General features: G+C 42.1%; 1 protein-coding gene across 2 annotated transcripts in view; it reads left to right on the plus strand.

Annotated features, from left to right (window-relative positions):
* The window catches only part of DNER (delta/notch like EGF repeat containing), a 302,825-nt gene that overhangs the window by 238,163 nt on the left and 40,931 nt on the right, over positions 1-23,731 (plus strand). For both annotated transcript variants that reach the window (XM_014835920.3, XM_070489533.1), the window contains exon 9: positions 23,387-23,509. In XM_014835920.3, coding sequence (XP_014691406.3) covers positions 23,387-23,509 — 123 coding nt within the window. The remainder of the gene's footprint in view (positions 1-23,386; positions 23,510-23,731) is intronic.

Raw genomic sequence — 23,731 nt, forward strand, 5'->3', positions numbered from 1 at the left:
ACAAGAGGAGACTTTTCTGGGTTGACACCCATCTTCCCCTGTCAGAGCCATGGTGCAGATGGGAATAGCTTCCCCTCTGGAGGCCCAGTTTTATTCCACATGCATGGCAGAGTGTGTGTTGTGGCGCTGGGCTTGCTGGGGAAGGAGGCGATGTCGTGTGGTGCCCTTGCCGGCTGGGAAGGCAGAGCACTAAGACCACTCTGCGTCTGCAAACTCAACAAGCTCCAGTCGTGCTATGGAGGACAGTGTTCCTTGTGTCATGACTCATGAGCACAGTGCTCCCAACGCTCTGCTCTGGATGCCATAACCCGTGGGATAATTCCCCTCAGCAGGGTTGTGAAGCAAACTCTTTCTGTCAGGGGCTTCCTCAGTGCCTGTCTCCTGAGAGTTCTGGTTTCCTCAGTGCAGCTCCATGAAGAGGAATCACATATTGCAAGACTGGAAGGCAGCTTTGTTCTCTCTTCCCCTTCTCCTCTGACTTCTATTCTTAAATATACTAAAATTTTCCTTATATTTAGTTGGTTTGTTTTTAAAACTTTAAATGGAATGTAGCTATTTAAAGATAAGTGTTGCTTTTTAATAATATCAAGTAGAGTTCTTCAACATACGTGAGGAGGCTTATGTGATCCTAAATAGAAAATACACTGCTTAGTGTTTCTCTTTCCACACTGGGAGAAGTAGCCGAGGGTCGTGGAGAGAACCTATTGATGAGATCCCCATTGATTGACTCTTACTGACTATCCCCAGAGGAGATTTACAGGATAGTTCTGGGCCTCAGTTTTTATTTTCCTTAATAACATCTTAGATGCTTGTCAATTCAACTGCAGTTGGGGTCACAGTCTGGACCTGGGGCAAGTTGCTGACCATGTTGTCTTGTGAGTGAGAGCATCAGATGAGAGGCGTGTATCCCATTTCCTGGCATTGAGTAAGAAGAGCCGTTCCTCTTTCTTTCCATCCTTGGAGATTCCAGCACTTCTCCCCAGGCCACAGAGGGGTGAATTCTCTCCTGTTTAAGTTCCACTTTTCCCTCAGGCTGTTCTCTGCTCAAACTTCATTCATGTCCATTTGGAGCATTCAGCTTGGTAATAGCCAACGTCCAGCCCCTAAGTACCCTTGAAAAGCCTGAAGAAATGTGGACCCCACACCATGATCCTTTCCTTTATTAGGCGCTCCTCCAGGGTAGAGCCTTGTGTTCTGTCAGAGCTCTCTCCTCGAACTTGGGAGAGAAAATTGCTTTGAGAGGGGTTACTTCCTCAGATCATCAGGTGACATTGTGTGAAATAAAAAAGGCATCTTTAACATCTGGCAAGAATTTACATTTTGAGAGGTGAAAGTGACAATTCTCTGAATGCAAAATTTCTAGTCTTTATCTTTTGAAGCTTATAATTGCTTCACCACCAGCTTGCATAATAGAAGAATCTCCTGAGAACAGGTGAAATTGGGTGTCTAGCTGAAGAGCGACGAGCCTGATCATCTTTACAGAGAGCAAACGGATCCCAGTGCCTAGAATGGCAGCAGATGGAAGTTATGTCAGGTTGATAATTAGTTCCCATCTGACAAAGTACCATTTGGATGACTGCAAAACAGATACTCCAAGTGCCTTATTTTCAAACCTCATTTTTAGCTTATCAGGCTGAGGATTGCTGATGGGATTTTAATATTCAATAACAAAATGTCAGCACTGAGTAATCACTGGAACGTTATCTTTCAGTGACAGTTTTAAGTGATAGGCCACGCGTACTCTAAGAAGATTGCAAATTGAAATCTCTTGAAGACCAGAGAAAGTGAGCACTCGCAGACCTGCACACACTGTGGGGAGCAGTGCCATTGTGTGTGGAATTACCAGGTGCATGCCATTGTCCTTGCAGGTGGGAGCCATGGTGTTTTATGTGTTCTCAATATAATGGTGGCATCTGGAGATGGTATTTGGATGCTGAGCAGTACCGGAAGTAATCCTTGGTAAGAAGGAAGGAGGTTTGCCTGAGTTCACTGGCCTTGGACCTGTCTAATACACTTGAGTTATTAGTCTGACCTTGTTTGTTGAATTGAATTAACCCTCCCATTGCAGAATGTGCCTTAAATTACTATTTAAGGAATTTAACATCTAAGGCGTTAGAGGATTTTTATATGGAAAGACATGTATCAGTTTTTATTTTCGTGAATAACCTTAGATGCTTATCAGTTGTCACAGACTAGGTCTGGAACAAGTTGCTGACCACGTATTTCTTCTGATTCTTTTCCACCATCTAGCTGGTGACCCAATTAGATCATCCAGACTATGAAAGAGGGAAATTTAGACTTTTTCCAAATGAATCGTTGTTTTTAAAGGAAATTATATTTATAGGAATTTCTCATACTGTTTTTTCTCTTTTTTACATGTGCCTTCCATGTGGGCTGCCTTTCTGGTCTGTGTGGCCTGAAAGACACAGCTGGCCTTGCTTCCTTCTGTTGAACTCAGACTTGACAATATCAGCACTCTGATAGTGTCTGCTGGAGACGGAATCTAAGACAAGACTCACTGGTCAGGATTTTAATAGCAATTCAACAACAATAAAGAAAAAAGTACACCTACAAACATATGAAGACATTTAGCTCACTCATGAATGCCTAATTGTATCTAGATTCTTGGATAAGTACAATGGACAACTTTCATCTTTTGTTAACCAGAAAACTTTATCAGGTTCACGAGGATAAAGACAATTGCTGTGCTTGACTTACTCCAGGAGGCTCCTCCTGAGCTGCATATCACGTTATTCTTGAGAATTATAGTTGTATAGAATGGTGTATTGTCTCCTTTCCCCACATCCTAATCCTGCCAGCATGCCCTTCTGTTGCCATCTTCCAAAATATGATCAGGATCCCAAGTAGAATCCTGTCTACCTAGCTACACCTGTAGCAACTCTTCATGATCTGTACTCTACCTAAGAAAATGTTTAAATCTCTACATTAGCATCATGATGACACTGACTGAAAAAGAGAGCAGCCCCTGACATTGGAGCTTGTTGGACCCTTACAGGTAGACCTGGGAGTTGGTAGGATCTGAGCCATCATGTCTCCTGTTGGACGTGAGAACATAATTTCACAGAACACCAACACCAGACAGTTGCTCACAGGCCATGATAAAGTGAAGCAAACAAGACCATTTCAGAATTTTGTCTAAGTACAGTCGAAAGCAAGGTCACTGTGCAACCTGCAAAATATCAGAAGGGGATCCTTCTCTCGCAAATAAATTGAAGGCCAGCTGCTTCGTTACCAATGACAGCTTTCGCCTGCCCTCCCTACAGATAAGATTTATTGAGATACTCAAGCATAGAATTGCTCCTGCTTTCTGAGAGCATTCACTGTAGAGTGAATCCCTCCTCCATCACCCAACCAGGGTTCAAATCCTACAGTAAGTCCCATCTAACACCCTCTTACCGAGACACCCCAGGGTTCCCCATGGTGTTCATTCTCCATTGCTGCACTGAGTAATAAACCCGCTTGTTCAACTACAGGTGTGTCCCTGGTGGCCTTTGGTTGGAGAGAATTGATAGAATTTAACTGATTTAAATGCTCAAAATATTGGGGATTCCAAGTGATTGAAGTTTTGTATTAACAATACAGTAGTTTCCCCTTATCTGTGGTTTCGCTTTCCATGGTTTCAGTTACCTGTGATCAACCAAGTTCCAAAAATATTAAATGGAAAATTCCAGAAATAATTCATGTTTTAAATTGTGCATTGTTCTGAGTAGCATGATGAAATCTTTTACCATCCTGCCCTGTACATGTCTCATCCCTTTGTTGGATCCCCAACCATCAACATCATCTGCTCTGGACATCCAACCATTGACATCATCATGGCTCCACAATCCTCCTTCTGACATATCGTCAGAGGGTCAATAGGAGCCTAACACTACCTCGCAATGCCGACATCATCGCCTCACTTCATCTCAGCATGTAGACACTGTATCATCTCACATCATCCCAGGAAGAAGAAGAGTGAGTACAGTGCAATAAGATATTTTGAAAGAGAGAGACTGCACATTCACATAACTTTTATTACAGTATATTATTATAATTGTACTATTTTATTATTAGTTGTTAATCTCTTACTGTGCCTAATTTAGAAAGTAAACTTTATCATAGGTTTGTAAGTATAGGAAAAAACATAGTATAAATAGGATTCGGTACTATCTGTGGTATCAGGCATCCACTGGTGGTCTTGGAACGTATCTCCCATGGATGGGGGCCAGTACTCTAGTTCAATCAGAATTTCCAATGAGTTGGACACTGAAATATTCTGTGAATTTATCCATGGGGGAAGGGAGCTATGGAACTAAAGTCCTAGGTCTGGGGTGGGGAGTTCAGAGAACAGTAGATCTAGTTGGCTGCAGGATAAGATGTATCAGATGAAGTAATGGGTGATAAGGCCAAAAATGCTCACTGGGACAGAGTGGGGAGAATCTAGATGCTAAAGAGTTTGGGAAATGAAGACTTGGGGACATTTTGTGTTAGTGGTGTATGTGAACTGATCTGTGTTTTAGAAAGATTATTCTGATAGAACTGGGTGATTTCTAGAAAGACTGGGTGGCTTTTAGAAAGATTATTCTGGTAGAATTAGATATTACAGTCAAGAAGAGACTGTAAGATAGGAGCTCAGGCAAGTGGAAGTGGGGGCTTGAACGTGTGGCAGTGGGAAGGAAAGGATGGACCTAAAATCTATGGGAGGAGTGGAATCATCAGAGTTTGGTTGTCAGCGGAATGTAGGGAACAAAGGTGGGAATGGAGTCCAAGCATCTCTAAGGCTTTAACTTGGATAACTGAGAGAAATAGGGAAGTGTGCAAAAGGAACCTTTTAGGCTTTTGGGTCCAGCAGGCCAGCCAAGTGGATGTGCCATTAAATAGTTGTCACTTGAGGCTAGAACTGGGTAAAGAGGCTGAAACCAGGGAGATAAAGATGGAGCTCCTGGTGTGTGGGTGCTAGAGAAGTCAAGGGAACTCAAGATAGATGGAGATGACAGCATAAAAAGGAAAGGGGAAAATCTGGGGAGAGTGTTGGAGAGTTCTTGCATTGAAGTGGGAGCTAGAAGCAGCAGCAGAAGAGGTTGGGGGAGGCGTCACTGAGTCGAGAGGGTCTCTGGGGGAGGGCAGTGCCATGGAAGTTAGTGGAGGGGAGAGGAGAAGGAGAGGGCACTGCCCAGGGTGTGAAGAGCCCCCACCTGCACAGGCAGATGAGTCAGACTTGCCCAGACTGCAGGACACTTAGGGACTTGTCCTAATGGTGTTCACAGCTGCCGCCACAGCCATCCTTCGTCTCCATTTTGTTTTGATTCTAATTTTGGGGGACGTTCAGGGAGGATGAGTGATATTTGTCTTCTTTAGGCTAGTGACCTGAGGGATTAATCCAACGGGAGGAAGGACACCGGTAATGAGTGAGGGACGCTTGCTGGTGAAGCATATGGAATTTTTATGAGATTCTTGATGTTAAAAATCTATTCAAGAGGCAGCCTTTTAACCTCATTTTAAATGGCTAATCCATATGTATGAAAGCGTTAATAAACTGGCCTTTAGTTATAAGGGATTTCTGCTCCCTCTTTTTCCACTGCTCCCCTCAAAATTCAAATAGTTCAGAACTCATTCTTGGCTGAACTCTTGTTGAAAAGGTATGGGATCTACTTACTGGAGTAGGAGTTAGCATAGTCTGTGAGGATAGCAGGAATCATTTTACATCATCTTACCTGGAATGAAAATCAGAAATGGCAGCTGATAACAGCATATGTCACTAACCAGTGCATTTCTGAGGATGGCTCTATTTGAAGCGCGGCCAGCATATAATTTCAGGAAATTCGCATCAAACTCATGGCCATAGAGGTCAGATGAAGACTTATTTAAGACTATTTGTAACTAACCTGTTGACTGTTATTTTATTTTGTGGTTGGAAGTTATTATGATACGATCGCTAACGTTGTTCGGCTTGCTGAGGATGTCTGGGAATCTGGAATTTGGAATTGAAATTTGGCAAGCCTTGCCTCTCTTACCAGGTGTGAGAGAAAGGGGCCTGAGCTGAGAGCTGAATTTAAGTCCCAGCTTTATCACTGAATTGCTGTGCACTTGGCCTCTGTGAGCCTTAGTTTCCTCTTCTTTAAAATGGGGGTAAACATACCAAAGCTCAAATGAGATGATGCCTGTGATCATGCGCTTGTTTTGAAAGCTATAAAATGGTGGAGCAGTAGTGCAAATGTCAGAGATTCCTTTTCCTGGGAAGGCTGTTGAGGAAATGATTAAATCTGTGCTCTCATTCTTTTCATATGAGGTTCCAGGTTAGAGCTGGACTAGACGTGGGATCAAGTTTCGTGGCCATAGTGGGCATTCTTGAGTGAAGGGGACAGGTCCAGCTTCTGGTGGGATCGAGGGACTGCTCGCTGCCTTGGCTCTTTGTGACTGCAGGGATAAATATTTAAGTGCCAGGTGCTGGGCAACGCTCTTTAACTGGAATGGCTCCTCAAATCCCCATAGTTCTTATGAAGCGGGACCTGCGGTTGTTGCCATTTCTCTGCCTATAATTCAGGGCTAGTTAAGGATGAAGCTGGGGTTGGGATCAGGAGCCTCTGTTACCTCCAAGTCTAGTCAACAGGGAATGGGGTCAGACTGTGACCCTAACCCACCAGTGGTAAGTAACTGACTGAAAAATGAAACATTTAACCAGGTTTTCTAAATGGTAGTTGTCTTAACAGTTACCTCAAATGAACACATAAAATTGTTATTCATAGGATTGATTCAGCTCTATTGACCCAGATACTGCACTTATCCATGCTGGCTTTGCCTAGACTAGCTTCCATCCATGAGAACTCATACATTGAGACTCTGTGCAGAACACTTGGCTCATACTGTCTCGTGCTTAACCCCAGGTTATAGTATTCTTATTCTTTTATTTAAGGATGAGGAAACTGAGACATTGAGAGTCTAAACAACAGGAAGTAGAGGTGATTGAGCCTCAAATCTAACCTGGATTTGCCTAACGCTAAAGCTCTTGACCAATGGGCTAGACATAGCAGAAGCCTAATTGTGGCTGTCCAAGTTATGTATGAACCTGAGTGTGCACTTGTATTTGAGCCAATCACAAGAACAAGCTTCTAGACACCCCTTATCTCAGCACAGCTCCCGGGATGAGTCTGTAAGTGGACACCTCAAAGCCAGGCTTGAAAAGCGCCCTCGCTTATGGGTCAATGAGTGACCCTGTTGACCCGTAGTTTCTTACTTCCCAGCACAGAAAAGCACAATTCTGACTTCCGAGGAAATGGAACTGCTTGCAGGCAGCTGGGCCCCTTCTGCTTTTGTTTCACTGAAGATCCAGCGGCTTTGAAATTGACGCTGAAGGCTACCTGTGACTGAAACGTAGGATTTCATTTGACCTGATGTCTGCTGGATGCACCTAATTTAAAGAAACTGCTCTTCCTAAGACTCAAATGAGAAATGCAGACATAGTCACATGACAGACATGTCATCCTTCAGCTTAGGTCGTCTCTCTTGATTGGTGCTTCTTGGGCCAGCATCCTCAATGCCTAGTAGTAATTTGACCTTTCTTATTACCACCTGCATCTCTGAAATCCTCTCGCGTCGATTATTGTATGCCATGGACTCCTTGGCACCTGGCTCGGGTAATATCCCTGAATCTTCCTTCTGCTTCATATTTGACTTTTGGTTCTTTAGTTCTCTGCCTTGAGATAGTTCTGATGTCCTGCACTTTCAGTATCGCTCCTTCCCGAAGGACTGAGTCAGTGGCAGTGATTTGCTGTCATTGTCAATAATTGGAAACCCTATGACCAGGTGCTGTTATAGGTGGTGTCTGAGATATATTGTGACCAGTGGTGGCTCGCATCCTGAGCCCCAATTAGACAACCAATAATAACGAGATTTGTCTGCATGTCTTGCTTTTTTCTGGCCTTCTCACTTTTTTTCCTTCTCCCTTTTTTTCTGGCCTTCAATGTGCTTTTAAATTTTTCCTTGATTTGGATTTGTATTAAAAACCTGGGGACAATGCCCTGTATTTCTTCCATTGGTTTTCTCTCACGGCCATTAATTTTCAATTTGAAAGCACAGGATGAAAGTTGCAGTATAGACTGAGTGCTTTTACAAATTGCTTCAGTTCTAATGAAGACTCAGAGCTCTTGGGTCCGCCTGAAGCTGATGGATACATGACCTCTTTTTTTATTCCCGCACATTGTCAATTCAAAGCACTTATTGATTTTGCAGATCAGCACGTCCTCTCCCATCTCAGCTGAGTGCTTCCTTATGCAATGCCACAATGCTCCATTTAAAATCCCATTTGACGTTATAGGGGTTGCCTAGAGAGATCCACAGCTGTTTGGACTGAAGTCTTAATGAAAAGTTGATGATTACCAGGATCATGTTTCGTTTTTTCTCTACAAGATGCTTTCTGATGGTACAGATCAAATAGAATGACCCAAGTCTAATTCATTAGTAAAAGTGTTGCTTTTAGGTTGGATAAGCCCAACTGAAAGGAAGCGTGGACTAAGAAACATGTAGTGCCTGGTGATTTGATTTTGCGATGACTCCCCTTCATCCACTACCTGCTAAAAATACCTTTCCTGCCAGTTCTCTGATGCCTAAAAGTTTTATCTCTGTGATTTTGTTACTTTAAGTTACGCATTGTCCCTGATAATGAAAGCTTTGTATCGGCTAGTTATTGCTGCGTAACAAACCACTCCAAAACTTGGTGACTTTATACAACCATTTATTGCTTACAATTCTGTGGTTGATAATTTGGCCAGGGCTTAGCTGGGATGTCTTTTCTCTGCTCCATGTGGTGTTGGGCACACTCACTCATGCTTTTGTGGCCATCCAGCAAGTGAACTGAGGATTGACTGGTCTTGGATGAACTCACTCACATGTCTGGCAGTTGGCTAGAGTAATGGGGGCAACTGGGCCACATGTCTTTCACCATCCAGCAGACCAATCTGGATGTCTTCAGATGGCACCTAGGTTCCAAAAGCATCAAGAGAAGACGAGGCTCAATGCACAAATACTTTTTAAAAGATTCTTATTCTGTTATGTTTGCTAATATCTCATTGGCATGAGCAAGTCACAGGGCCCAGCCCATAGACTCTATTTCCTTATGGGAGGAGCTGCAAAGAATTTGTGGCATTTTTTTTTTTGGCAGTCTACCACAATCTTAAACCTAAATATGTGAAGAATGTGAATGAGTTTAATATATATGTAAGAGCAGATCTGAGGAGAAGGAAATTTGAAAAACAAAAACAGTGTGTGGTCATGATTGCTTGAGGGGAGAGATGAGGCCCCACTGCAGTTGCCTACTCAAGTGATAAGGCATGTCTAGGAGGTGATTTCTTTTCTTCACAATTCTGTGTAGACTGAAACTTGTCCCTGCTTCGTTTCAAGGAGATTTCATTTTCCATGTTAGATGATTAATGTACATATTCTACTAGGATCTTAAGTCACCAAATAAAAACACACTTTTGATTTTCCACTGCTTCATGACCTCTCAAATGGATAAATGGCTTATTTTTAGGTCTCCATAATATTCATTCAAAGCAATTGGAACAGAATTCAGGATTTACTCAAATAATGGAATTCTGACTCCAATTTATTTGCATTTTGAAATTTTCTTTGTAATCCAATTGCCTTGAGGTACTGCGCTGGTGGTTAATTTTCTCCATGAAGTTCTTTAGCTGAATTCCTGACTGTAAGAATCAGCTTCAGCCCTTATGAGTTCACAGCCCTTAGGGATGGTAGCCAAGTGGGAAGTGTGCTTCTAAAGATGTTTTGGAATGACGGTGAGAAATTTTCTTGGTGTTTAACCATCTTTAGGAGTCAGCATAGTTACCTGAGAATGGCAATGACTAATAGGGAGGTTAGAGGATTGCACTTTCCATTGTATCTTTGAATGTCCCCAGTGATATTAGACTGAAAATAAATATACCTGGGGAAAAAAATCTATGGTTTGCATTGTGGATTCCATGCATCAACATTTTCTGGAATAATCCCAATCACAATGTTTTGTTTCCCATCACACAAATACTTTGGTACCAAACTCTATGAGGCCATCTCTTATCACTAGAAACGGCACAGCTTTGTCAGATCGTGTTTCTCAATTTTTCGCTTGTAAAAATCATTATTATCCATTGCCATTTTATTTTTACTCTTTAATTAAGCATTTTTTTCCACAGCTTTATTGAGATGTAATTGACAAGTACATTGTGTAAGTTTAAGGTGTACAATATGTTGACTTGATACACTCGGATATTGCAAAATGATGACCACCATAGCATGGGTTAACATATCCATCATGACACATAATTACCAATTCTTTTTTGTGGTGAGAACATTTAAGATCTCCACTCTTAGCAACATTCAAGTATGTAATCCAATATTGTCAACTATAGTCACCAGGCTGTACATTAGATCCCTGTCATCTGTAGTATTCATCTAGAAGTTCGTATCCTGTGACCAGCATCCCCTCATTTTCCCCAACCCCAGTCCCTGGCAGGCACCATTCTACTCTCTGTTTCTATGAGTTCTGTCCACCATTTTCTGACAGTATTCCTTTCAGCTAAAATGTTATGCCTATGGGTTTAGGAAGCTGGATCGGAGGTGTGGGAAAAAATTGCCCTCACTAATCTGAATTTAAACTTGTTTCTCCTCATTCTGAGTACGTACATAGGACTTCCAGTCACATGGTGAGAAATTATAAATGTTTTTCTACTTCTGTATCCTTATGACCTTTCCTCAGTTTGCCCTTCCTTTTCAAATTCAGCATTTGCTGTCAGTTTGGGATTTCTATGCATTGCTTTCTTTCCTTAAGCAAATCCCAAGAGGAGAGTAGTTTCATTTAGTGTACATGTATATGGCTGGTAGGTATCTGATTATATGTTTCACTGTGGGTTTATTTATATGCCTGTGACTGGCACGTGTTCTGTGTGTTTTACAGTTGGTTTATTAATCTGAGGAAGATTGGCCCTGAGCTAACATCTGTTGCCAGTCTTCCTCTTTTTTTTTTCTCCCCAAAGCCCCAGTACATAGTTGTATATCCTAGTTGCAAGTCCTTCTGGTTCTTCTATGTGGGATGCTGCCACAGCATGGCTTCATGAGTGGTGTATAGGTCCATGCCCAGGATCCGAACCCGGAAACCCTGGGCCACTGAAGCAGAGTGCATGAACTTAACCACTCAGCCACGGGACTGGCCCCAGAACCTTAATTTTTGATTTTGCCCCAACAACCATGTGTTGCCTGTGCTAGGTTCAGTGTCCATCTTGGTATATTTTGCTATGAAAACCTCTGCAAGGGGCGGGCTTTAAGCCTATCTTTTCTTTTCCAAATCTCCTCATCATCTTCCTCAGCTCAACTATAAACCAAGTCATTTTTGCATGTATTTGTCAACATGCTAGATAATCGATTGAGGTTATGGAATTATTTCATTAAAACATTTTACTTATTGTTTATAAGTAAACACACATACCACAATAATATTTAAAATCAAGTTGTAAAATATTGTCTTGTCATTATCCTTAATCTTGAATCTTGGTGATCTAGTCATAATGTTACAAGCGTGTATTTGCATTTTTCTTTTTTTTTTTTTGAGGAAGATTAGCCCTGAGCTAACATCTGCCACAAATCCTCCTCTTTTTGCTGAGGAGTGCTGGCCCTGAGCTGACATCTGTGCCCATCTTCCTCTACTTTCTATGTGGGACTACTACCACAGCGTGGCTTGACAAGTGGTGTGTAGGTCTGCACCCAGGATCCAAACCGGCAAACCCTGGGCTGCTGAAGCAGAACGTGTGAACTTAATTTCTGGACCACTGGGCTGGCCCCCAAGCATTTGTATTTTTAAAAATAATTTTTAGAGGCCAGCCTGGTGGCACAGCGGTTAAGTTTGTGTGTTCCGCTTCTCAGAAGCCCGGAGTTCACCGGTTCAGATCCCTGGTGTGGACATGGCACTGCTTGGCAAAAGCCATGCTGTGGTAGGCGTCCCACATATAAAGTAGAGGAAGATGGGCATGGATGTCAGCTCAGGGCCAGTCTTCCTCAGCAAAAAGAGGAGGATTGGCAGTAGTTAGGGCTAATCTTCCTCAAAAAAAAATAATAATAATTTTTATAGAGAGTCAGTAAGAGAAACAGGCCACTTTGTATTGGATAATTTTAACTGTAGATACTCTACGTTTAGAGGACATATTGATGAATTTGTTTGTAAACCATGAAGAAATATATGAGTGCTAGGCTTTCTTATTAAAGGAAACAATATTTCTTCTTTAAATATTTGCATCCTCTTATGCCACATATTTCCCTTCTGTAAAACACGTCTTTGTGTTGCTCCTCTTTTGTTAAACTCTGAGTAACAATTTTTTTCTTTTCGCTAGATTGTAGGTAGAATCCACCCTCTAGTGGCCAAAAGCATCGTGAAAAAGAGCCATTTGTAAGACAAGGCTGAAGAATTATGAAGCGATTGATTTTTTTTCATGTAACTAGTTTGTGACCTAGGTCTGCAGGCAAATGAGAAGACTTCGAGAACCGTTTAGATCAACATGGTTAGAAACATCCCCCAGATGATGGACCAGCTTGAGGTCAAAACATCTTTAGATATGCTAGTGGTTCTGTTTAAGCAGATTCACTGATGCGTTCTCTTGACTTCTGAGGCCCTTCATAACATAGTCACAATCCAACTGTGTCATCTACGGTACATTCTTTCATTTGCTCTTAAATGTTTTGGGAGGAGAATGCTAACTGTTTGTGAGGATGTAACTCTGAATGGTTGTTTGCTTTTCTACCATATACTTAAAGAATTTTTTTCCCTTCAGATGTGAATTACTTATGATTTTACACTCTATTAAAAAAATCTAGAGGTGTTTCAGGATTTTTAACATCTCCAAAGATTTTCCTTTTTTACATATTAAATGATGCAATTCTCCTTTTAAAAATAATTTTCTTTATTGCAATGCAACTTATGATGATGCCTATTCCTTGTGTCTTAAAAAGTCTTTGCTTCTATAAAGACTGAATCTTTTTCCTCTATAGACCGTAAGAATCACCCTCATTTCCTTCCCCGCCTCCTAAAAAATACCCTGGATAATTTCAGGCTTTTCCTAATATTCTCAGTTCTCGTATTGCCCAATCAGGTGTTAGACAGTGTGGCTGTCATTTCCCTCGGAATCAGCAGCATGATTTGGAGTTCTAATGCTCCAAATAAAATACATATAGAGCATCTATGATATTATCCCTTTGTGTTACCCAAGTAACATAGTCCCATGTGGAAAATTAGAATATACTATTTAAAATATAAAAAATAATCCCTCAATTTCACTGCCCAACAAAACCCACTGTCAGGTTTGGAATGTGTTTTCCCAGGCACTTTTATTTATATTTGTACAAATCAGACATTTGTAAAGAAAGGAACTCTTGCTGTATTTGTGGATGCGAAGGTTATTTTGCCCTCTGCCCACTTTCCCAGCAAATTCAATTCACCCACTGTGCTCGTGCATCCTCTCTTTTCACCGAGCTACGTGCTAGGGAAATGAGAAGAGAGCGGATAGTTGTTACAGAAAAATACAGTTTGGCATCAAAGACTTAGCGGTGAATCAAGGAGTTACTGCCCAGCAGGAAATGGATCCAGCACAGAGGTTGGTCTCGGGATGAGGCTGAGGAAAGGAGGAGGGTAGGTTTTGAAAAAGCCAAACATAAACAGACTCTGTTTTATATTAGAAAAATTCAGGTATTTGAGCTTCTGACTGGTGGCATCTGGGCTAAGCTGTTAGGCGCTGTGGAAGTCAGAGCTGGTGCTATTTGTGTTCTTCCAGAAAGTGTTCTTCACTGCCCATGTGAAGCAATGACTCAGGATAATGGCACTGTTTGGGGTAATGATGCTCCGTGCCTTTGCTGCGTATGTGAGGCAGGGCACCTATTTTAGAATTAAAGTACTCATGTGGTCTTCTTAAATCAGGTTTGCAGCAGACCAGGTGACCACATATCACATTTATTAGGCATTTATTATGTGCCACGCACTATGCTAAATGCTTTTCTTGTGTTACCGCCCCACGTGCAATGCCAAGTGCACATCCTTCTGAGGGTGCAGCAGGAGCCCCTCCTTCGTAAGTCACCTTTGTTACCACAAGGGCCCCTGAGTTACCTTGATGGAAGCTGTCACTCTCTGGCCTTGAACCAGCGATACGTGGATGGTCTAGAGCTCCCCCCATAAACACTGTCAATACTGGAGAGGTAGAAAATGAGTTTAGTGAAAAGAAAATGATGTCAAATACATTTTATTTGAATAAAGGATAATTTGAGAAGCAAGACTCCTACAGCATCCCATTGTCTATCAAATTCTCAAATCAACCCCCACCATGCCCCACCATCCTGGTGACCCTTCAAGGGCAGTGCCCAAGGTCATTACACCAGGTGGTGATATGGCTCCACAGGGAACCCACAAGGTTTGTGGCAGGGACCCTCTGCCCATTGTTATTCCATCACGTGCTGGACCAGTTTCTCCTTCTATCTCATCTTTTTAGGTGTCTCTTTCTCTTTGTCTTTTTTCTTTTCCTGTCTCCATCTTGATACTTAGGAGTCTCTGTCTCCTTCTTCCTTTCTCTCTTCTCCCTTCCCTCCCTCTCTGCTTCTTCTTTCTCCCCCAGACCCCCAACTTCTCGTGTCTTCTAACCTATAACCTTTCTTTTTTAACTACAACACAAGAGGTCTTCTCAGTACCTAGTTGAGTGCTTGGCAACATGATCAGAATTCAGCAAATATTCTTTAAAATGAACTGATGTTTTTTCTTCAAATTGCCTCTTTTCCTGGGAGAAACTGTCTGTCCCTGCTGTTCAACTAAAATCTAGTTCTAGAAAGTGGTTCCACACTCCTTTCCATCCCATCCCCGCTCCCTAGCTCCATCCCGTTAAAAAGATTCTATTATATTTGAAAGTGCCTAGAACAGAAATTGGCGCATAGAAGGAACCTCAATAAATGTCAATTCATCCATTGCTTCTGAAAGGAATTGCAGCATCTCTGGATAAGACCAGCCAGGAACCCAGAACTCACCCTCATCCTCTCCCTCTGTCTCACCCTCCACATCCTATTCATTTCCAAGTATTGCTGTTTTACTTTTTAAATGGCTCTTGACATTTATTCTCTAGCTGCCCCTGCCACCACCCTCATCCAAGCCGTGTTTCTCTGGGACTATTGCAGTAGCCTCTTGACTGATCTCTCCACATCGAGTCTTGCAAGTCTTTCCTGAATTCTCTAAAAGGTAGCTGGAGTGATCTTTCTGAAATGCAAATGTGATTTTTTTTCACTCCCCCCCCCACTCCATTAAAGGTATCATGTGGTCTGGCACCTGCCTGCCTCTGTTTCTTCTTCACCCTTTGATCTTCAGTAGACCCCAACCCATCTCCAGAAGGAGCCATGAGCTGTCCTCCGCAGGGATGGGTCTTCTGCACTTGCTGCTTTTCCTGCCTTGATACCCACATGCCTGTCCCTTCCTCAGGGCAGCCTCCCTGGAGCTCAGCCGGGCTCAGCTCTTCTGCTCCTTCTTCTGGCTGGCACCCCAGACCCTTCATTGCTTGCTCTGGCCCAGTTTTGATTTTACATTTATTTGGATGATTGGTGTCTTTCTCCTTTAAATGCCTTTAGTAGAGGCGTTCTGTCTGTTTTCACACAGCTGTATAGCTCCGTGATTAGCATAGTGCCTGGGCACATAGGAGGCATTTAATGATTATTTGTTGAATGAAAGAATGAATCAATCTAGGTGGCAAACACGAGACCCAGAGAATCACCATGTGACTATTAACGTGACTATTAAGTGGGTCTTTGCAGTGACGGAGAATACAAACTCAGCGTGTGAACAGTCAGGATCTGACTGGGAGCCGGCGCTCCATTTTCCATCCTTTGGGATGGAAGCCCAGGGAGTGAGGTGGAAATCTGCAAATGGTGCAGTAACCCATCAATACTGGGGAGGTTAGAGAAGCTAAGACGTTAACTTAGCCTCTATCTACAGTTCTTCCAATCTAATGTCTATAAGAACTACAACCATGGAAACATTGACGGATTTCGGCCTTTTCACATCTATTTTCTCTCTGACCCCGGGGGCTCTTACAATGAAAGGATAAGAAGTTAGGGAGTAAACGAAAGAAGCAACATCAGAGGCCACTGTCCTCCACACACCAACTAATGCTCTGCATTTACTGACACGACTTCTTCCATGTTCAAGATATTTTCTTTTTTCTTGCTTTAGTGTGTGTGTGTGTGTGTGTGTGTGTAACAGGAGCATAATTACTCCATGGAAGTCTGTGAGATATCAGCATCAGCAGCTCTGTTTAGAACAGAGCATCTGAACTCTTAATAGGATTAATGTGAGCAGGTATTCTGGCTTACATTTTTTTCTGTTCTTAAAAAATTCCTACTGTGAACGTACCAGCAAAGAGAGAGAATCACACACACGTGCACACAATTTCCCTTGAAACTTAAGCTCTCTACGCAGTAAAATGAATGCGTTGCCTGACAGTCCACCGTGCTGAATTTGAAAGCTCACAGACAATCCTATTAATATAATAGGATTACTTTCTCTTTGTGCACAACTTTAACTACTACCAGTGAGGTGTTTGGAAGATTTGATCTCCCAGGAACTGGCCTAGACTTGAATCGGGGCGTCTTGGGTTTTCCCATTTTGTCCATTCAACTTGAAATGAGGGGAAAACATCCTCTGAGTTCCAATATGCCCTTGAAGGAACCACTTCCCATCTCCCCCTGCTCATTTCAGTCTGACCTTAAAATAAACCAAAAAAACAAACAAGAACCCCCAAACACTTTATATTCGCTCTGGCCTTGAATTCCACCAGCACTGGGAGAGGGAGCAGCTCGTCCTCCCCTGGGTTGTCCTGAACACATGGCTATTGTTTTGTTTTCTGAAGGTCCTGTTAACGTGCTTTTTGTGAGGCAGGAGAAAGCACAGGTAGCCCTCCAGAGGCCATCCAAAGGGATTGGAGGTGGTGCCGTCTGTCTGAAGGCCATCTGGTTACAGAATCCTACAGTTTGCGGTGTTTCAGAGTGGGATGTGATGGGCAAAGGGAACGAAGACTCTAGAGGAAACATTGTGTGGGCCAGAGCCTGTCATATATTGATATTAATATTTAAATGACGTTGTCTTGGGACAGCGTTGAGAGAGAAGACAAAGAAAAAGGCAGCGGAAACCTTGCTGTTCAGTGGGCAGAATAGGAATCAAGTGCCTCCTGAAACCTGGAGGCGGCAGTCATGTTCTGGAACAGAGCAGATGCTGTGGGGTGGAATCCGGCCTCACTACGCCTTTGCTGAGTCGGTCAATTGTGGTGGACCTCTGTCTTCCTGGGAGGACCCATACGAACCCCAGCCTAATGGCACAATGGTGAACAGCGTTCTCCAGAGCTCAAATGTCACCAGGTGGCTCTCCCTCCTCTTTCCTCTTCTTATCCCATTCGTTTGGTATGTCCTAACCCCAGATGAGCTGAGTGCCCCTTTTCTTCTGTGGGTTGATACTACTGGAGAGAGTCACCATGGACGGATAGGCCGTCAAACCCACAATTGCAGACGGACCCCTCGGTTCTGCCCAGAAATTCTTTTCCTTGATGAATTCCTTTTCGCTCTTCGCAAAGACAGTTTCTCAAGTTTCTCTCATATTATAAAAAGGATCTAGGACATTGTTCTTAAAAAAGAGGTTTTGTCCTCCAGGGGACAAATGGCAATGTCCGGAGACGTTGTTGATTGTCACAACTGGGGAGAGGTGGTGCCACTGGAATCTAGTGAGCAGAGGCCAGGGATGCTGCTCAACATCCTATAATGCACAGGACAGCTCCCCACCATAAAGATTGATCTGGTCCAAAATGTCAAAGTGTTGTGGTTGGGAACCCCTGATTCTGGGTGTTATCAACTGAATTGTGTCCCCCCCCCCCAACATTTGTATGTTGGAGCCCTAATCCTCAACATGACTGCTTTTGGAGAAAGGGCCTTTAAAGAGGTAATTAAGGTTCAATGAGGTCTAGGCTAATATGACTGGTGTCCTATAACCATATAAAAAGAGGAAGAGACACCAGAGAGGCATGCCCACAGAGAAAAGGCCATGCGAGGACACAGCAAGAAAGTGGCCATCTGCAAGCCAAGGAGAGAGGCCTCAGGAGAAACCAAACCTGCTGACATCTTGATCTTAGACATCCAGCCTCCAGAACTGTGAGAAAATAAATGTCTCTTGTTTAAGGCATCCAGTCTGTGGTATTTTGTTATAGTGGTCCTAACTTACTGATACACTAGGTTATGCGTTTTGGGGACAACATGGGTAAGTAGGAAGAACACACAGGATTGATTGGCTGTGTAGTCTTGGGCAAGTTTCTTTATCTCTCTGGCTCTTAGCTCCTCATCTATAAATTGAGACTAGTGATATCCATCATTTTTGGTTGTTATGAGGCTTAAACAAGTAAACACAAGTAAAGGGTCTGATCAGAGCAGATGCCACTAACACGCTGCTAGACTCTAAGCTTCTTGCAGGTGAAGACCTCGCCATTTAACTTTGTGCCCATGGGGCCTGGAAGCTCCCAGCACATCGCGGGTGCATCTTCAATGTGTGTTGATTTAATCAATGGCATTTTGGGTACTCATTCAACAACTGTTATTCGAGCATCTTTTCTGTACCAGATACTATGGGCACAGCTGTGAACAGTGCAATCTCAGCCTCTGCCTTCAAGCTTATATTCTGGTGGAGGAAGAGAAATGATCAAGCAAAGAACTAAGTTACAAATGTGATTTCACACGGTTGTAAGTGCTATGATGGAAATCAATTGAGTGTTGTGGTGAGTAACTGGTGGGGGAGCTGCTTTGGATAGCATCGTCAGATAATGATCCAAAGAAGTGACTGTTGTTTTGTTTACTGTTACAGGTGTGCTTTATCGGTGACTTAAATCCCTGAGAGCTATTGCTCTCGTGGAGTGATTTTCCAAAATAGTGAACAACTCATGGCGCAGTCTCCTCTTGATTTACCCAGGAGTTACATTCCAGGAAAACTCAGCATATCTTAAAAACTGTGCTGTACAAGTAAAGCAGTTAGATTCTAGACCTGGAAAGTTAGACACAGAGTTTTCACCTACATGAATAAAGTTGTGAAGGATGCCAGGTCCTTCTTTGTTGTGCAGGGGTATTCTAGACATTGCAGGATGTTTAATATCTCTGGTCGTCATGCACTGAATTCCAGTAGAACCCTCCAGTCTTTGTGATAATCAATCCCCTCTTCCCAATTTCCAAAACACTCTATAAAGGGCAGTACATCTCCCATTGAGAGCCGTGATTTTGAGGGTCTCCAGTGACCTCCTAGTCTTCTAGAGCCTTTGACACTGTTAACCGGCCGTGGTTTCCTTTCCTCTCTGACTTCCATGACGTTGCACTCCCTCGCCTTCCCTCCTCTCCTTCAGCCCATCTAAGCCCAGTGTCCTGACCTGGCTTCTTGTTCTCCACTTGCCCATCCATGTATATCCAACCTCAATCCCTTCTTTTTACTTCTCCATGTTCTTCTTTGATGAAAACTTCAACACCACTTCCAGGCGACTAACTCCCAAAGTGCTGTTTCTAGGCTATTCAAGCTTATTTTTCCAACTGCCACCTGGAGCTCCCCAAGTGGAGCCCCAAGTTAAACATGCCCCAAATCCAACTGGTCAGCTTCTCCTAAAACCTGTTATTCCTTTGGGCATACCTACTCATGTTAATGGCAACATCATCCACTCACTCAACCTAAACGTGGCAGCCATCTTGACCACGCTTTCTCACTCCCCACATTCAGTCTGTTCTGTCACGTCAATTCTAAGGAAGTGATTGCAGCTGAATAATCAGAGCAAGTCATGCCAAGATGGGAGCAATGGTGAGGAAGATCACTGCCCTGGAAGGGGCGTTCTGATCCCACCCTTCTGATCTTTTATTTTTTAACAATTCTTTGGACTAGCCTAATTTTCCTAGACCCTGGGCATACTGCCTTGAGCTAATTTGTTTGCCCGAATTAATTACCAGCAGGAGGTGGCAGCCTCATTTTCACAGAAGCCTTCTCTTTTGGAAGGAATGCCTTTTTGTTCAAACAGTCCGATTTAGGTTCTTTGGCGCTGAGTGTGAAGGGTGCCTTGACATTTCCATAAAGACATTTAAATGTTACCGTCTCTGAAGAAACAGTTTTAGAATGTGAAACCTTTATCTTTTTTTTTTTTCCCCCCAAGGAAGAAAAACATCACTGGCTTAATTATCTCTGTAAAATAACTTCCTTATTTGCTTTTCATGTTGCTAGCAGAAAAAGATAATGATGCTGTCTTCCGAAAAATGCGAACAGTTATGGATGATTTCATGAAATTTGCTTTTGATTTTTGTCTGTGTAAATAACACCTCAATTCAGAGGTCAAAGGTGATGAAGGGTTATATATTATTCTTTCCAACTTGGTTTTTAAAAGCTAGGAGAACAAATAGGGTGAAAAAGATGCTGCTTGTGATTGTTACTTCATACTGAGAAGGAGCCAAAAGACACAACTCTTTATATATATAATTTTTAAAAATTGTGATAAAAGTCACATAACATGAAGTCTACCGTTAACAAATTTTTTTAAGTGTATGGTAGAGTATTGTTAACTATATGCACGTTGTCACATGGCAGATCTCTAGAATATTTTCATTTGCATAACTGAAACTCTGTATCCATTGAACAGCAACTAACTCCCCATTTCCTCCTCTCCCCAGCCCCTGCCGCCACCATTCTGCTCCTCTTTCGTGTGACTACTTTACATACGTCATATAAGTAGAATCATGAAGTATTTGTCCTTCTGTGACTGCCTTATTTCAATTAGCATATGGCGTCAAGGTTCATCCATGTTGTAGAATATGACAGAATTTCCTTCTTTTTAAAGACTGAATAATATTCCATTGTATACGTGTATATATATCGCATTTTCTTTATCCATTCTTCTATTGATGGGCATTTAGTGTGTTTCCACCTCTTGGCTATTGTCAATAATGCTGTAATGAACATGGGAATGCAAATATCTCTTCGAAATCTTGCTTTCAGTTCTTTTGGATGAATATGTAGAAGTGGGGTTGTAGATCATATGAGTGTTCTATTTTTAATTTTTGAGGAGTCTCTGTGCTGTTTTCCGTAGCAGCTGCACCATTTTACATTTCCACTAACAGTGTATGAGGGTTCTAATTTCTCCATATCCTCACCAACACTTGTTATTTTCTGGGTTGTTTGTTTTGATAATGGCTATCCTAACAGGTATGGGGTGATTCCTCATTGTGGTTTTGGTTTCTATTTCCCTGATGATTAGTCATGTTGAGCATCTTTTTGTATACCTGTTGGCCATTTGTATTGTCTTACACTATTCACAAGAAACAACTCAAAATAGATTAACGACTTAAATGTAAGACCTGAAACTATAAAACTCCTAGAAGAAAACATAGGGGAAAAGCTTCATAACATTGGTCTTCGCAATGATTTCTTGGATATGACACCAAAAGCACAGGCAACAAAAGCAAAAATAGACAAGTGGGACTACATCAAACTAAAAAGCTTCTGCACAGCAAAGGAAGTCAGTGGAGTGACAGGCAACCTATGAATGAAAGAAAACGTTTGCAAATTGTATATTTGATAAGGGATTAATATCCAACACTCTCGTAAAAAGGAAGATTTTCTGTTGACTCTAGATCAGGAGTCAGCAAACTTGTTTTATAAGGGGCCCAAGAGTAAAGATTTGGGGCTTTGCAAGCCATATGGTCTTTGTTGCAACTACTCAATCTGCCATCATAGTGTGAAAGCAGCCATAGACAATACACAAATGGGTGGGTGGGGCTGTGTTCCAATAAAAACTTTATTTATAAAAACAGACTGGGATAGATTTGGCCTGTGAGCCAAATCTATCTGGTTCTATTAACATTTTAGGGGGATGGTTTTGTGTTGTGGAGGGCTGTCCTGAACACTGTAGGATGTTTAGCAGCATCCTTATACTAGATGCCAGTAGCAACTCCTTCCCTTCCTCCATAGCTGTGACAACTAAAAATGTCTTCAAAATTGCCCACCACCAAAATTGCCTCCTGGGGGACGAAATTTCTGTTAAATGAGAAACCCTGATGTAGATGATTGAAATAATCTAATGAAGAGTAATAGGAAATATTCCTCTAAAATTACAAAAGGTAGAGTAAGAGAGAAGAATTGAAAACCTTGGCATATTTGTCTTAGGTAGGTCGAACTCTCCTCAAAGACACCATTATCACTCCCTAAATTTGGAAAGCAGTTCAGAAACAACAGAAATGCAACATATTTGAAAAGTGATCTGTTAATAATGCAAATATGAGCTTAACCTACTTTTGTGATAGGCACAAGAAACAAAACAGTTCAACACATTAGCATGTCCTAATGGGACTTTCTGAGTTTGAGGGTTGGCTATGAATTGGAAAGCTGGAAAAAAGCTAGGGGTTTTAGTTCCCACTTGAGCAAGGGTTTATTTTTTCTGCTTATCTGAATTCAGAACCAACACAGGCAGGGTGATTTTTGAAAATGCTCACATGTTTCTCATTGTTTGGACAAGGCCAGACAAAAATGGCCTGGTTTCCCTGCAAATTGGCAGTAACACATGTTTTTGAAAGTTAAAAACAGCATAACATTCATGAGTGAATCTCAAAGAATGTTGTCTTCTTGTCCTTTAGAATAAACACCTGTTTTGCAAGTAGGAGAGGAAAACCATCTTTATTGAGAAAATTGTTGGTTTCTTATTCTTCATTGCTATTATATTTTTAATGATTAAAAAATTTGAGTACAATTTAAAACATTGTAATTTAAGTGATCTTAATTTTAAATAAACAAACAGAAATATTACCCCACATTTCATCGGGAATTTCAGTTAAGCCCTTCTTAGCTGAGTTTCTTTCTTGACTTGGAAAACGAAGGAAATACATTGATCCTCTTCTCCTTTAATAAAATTCTCTGTAGCTAGATATATTTTTCTGATCGATTGGAGGGAAAATGTGGTCCACATCCTTGAAAGGAGCTCTTACTCTCATGTTACAAGTCCTGCCGCTGTCACCGTCTCCTGTGGCCACAGCAGATGCACTCAGTAACCTGTGTCTCTGGGTCACCAGTACTGTTGGACGTGACATAATAATGGGACCATCTGGTGGATAAATGGGGTCACTTCTTTTATACTTGGATCATGAAAAAGGGTGATAAGAACAGACTCTTCATAGCCTTCCCAAAAATCTACATTTCAATTATACCCCAAGAGACCCGACTCCTTAGATTTTGCTTCTGTCTCTGCCTTACTTTCCAATGAACACCCAACTGCCTTCTTTGCAGTCTGTCCCATGTGGGTTTGTTTGATGGCACGCTTTTCTCTCTGTCCCTCAGGTTACCACGGCCTCTACTGTGAGGAGGAATACAATGAATGTCTCTCTGCTCCATGCCTGAACGCTGCCACTTGCAGGGACCTCGTTAACGGCTATGAGTGCGTGTGCCTGGCAGAATACAAAGGTGAGCGGCCACTTGGCCTTCTTGTACCAAAGTGCCTCTAAATGACTTCATGGATTTCTCGACTTGAATGCAGAAATGTCTAATTGGAGCATGAAATCATTTAAAATAAAAACCAAATGCTGGCGGTGGGATGATTTATGGGGCCAAGGAGACCAATTTGCAAGTCTCAGGTTTCCTCCTAATAAACTGGAAAGTCTCTCTCCTGCCCTTTTCTTCTCCTTG

Source organism: Equus asinus, chromosome 19 (assembly GCF_041296235.1).
Source record: "Equus asinus isolate D_3611 breed Donkey chromosome 19, EquAss-T2T_v2, whole genome shotgun sequence".
Taxonomy (NCBI): Eukaryota; Metazoa; Chordata; class Mammalia; order Perissodactyla; family Equidae; genus Equus; species Equus asinus.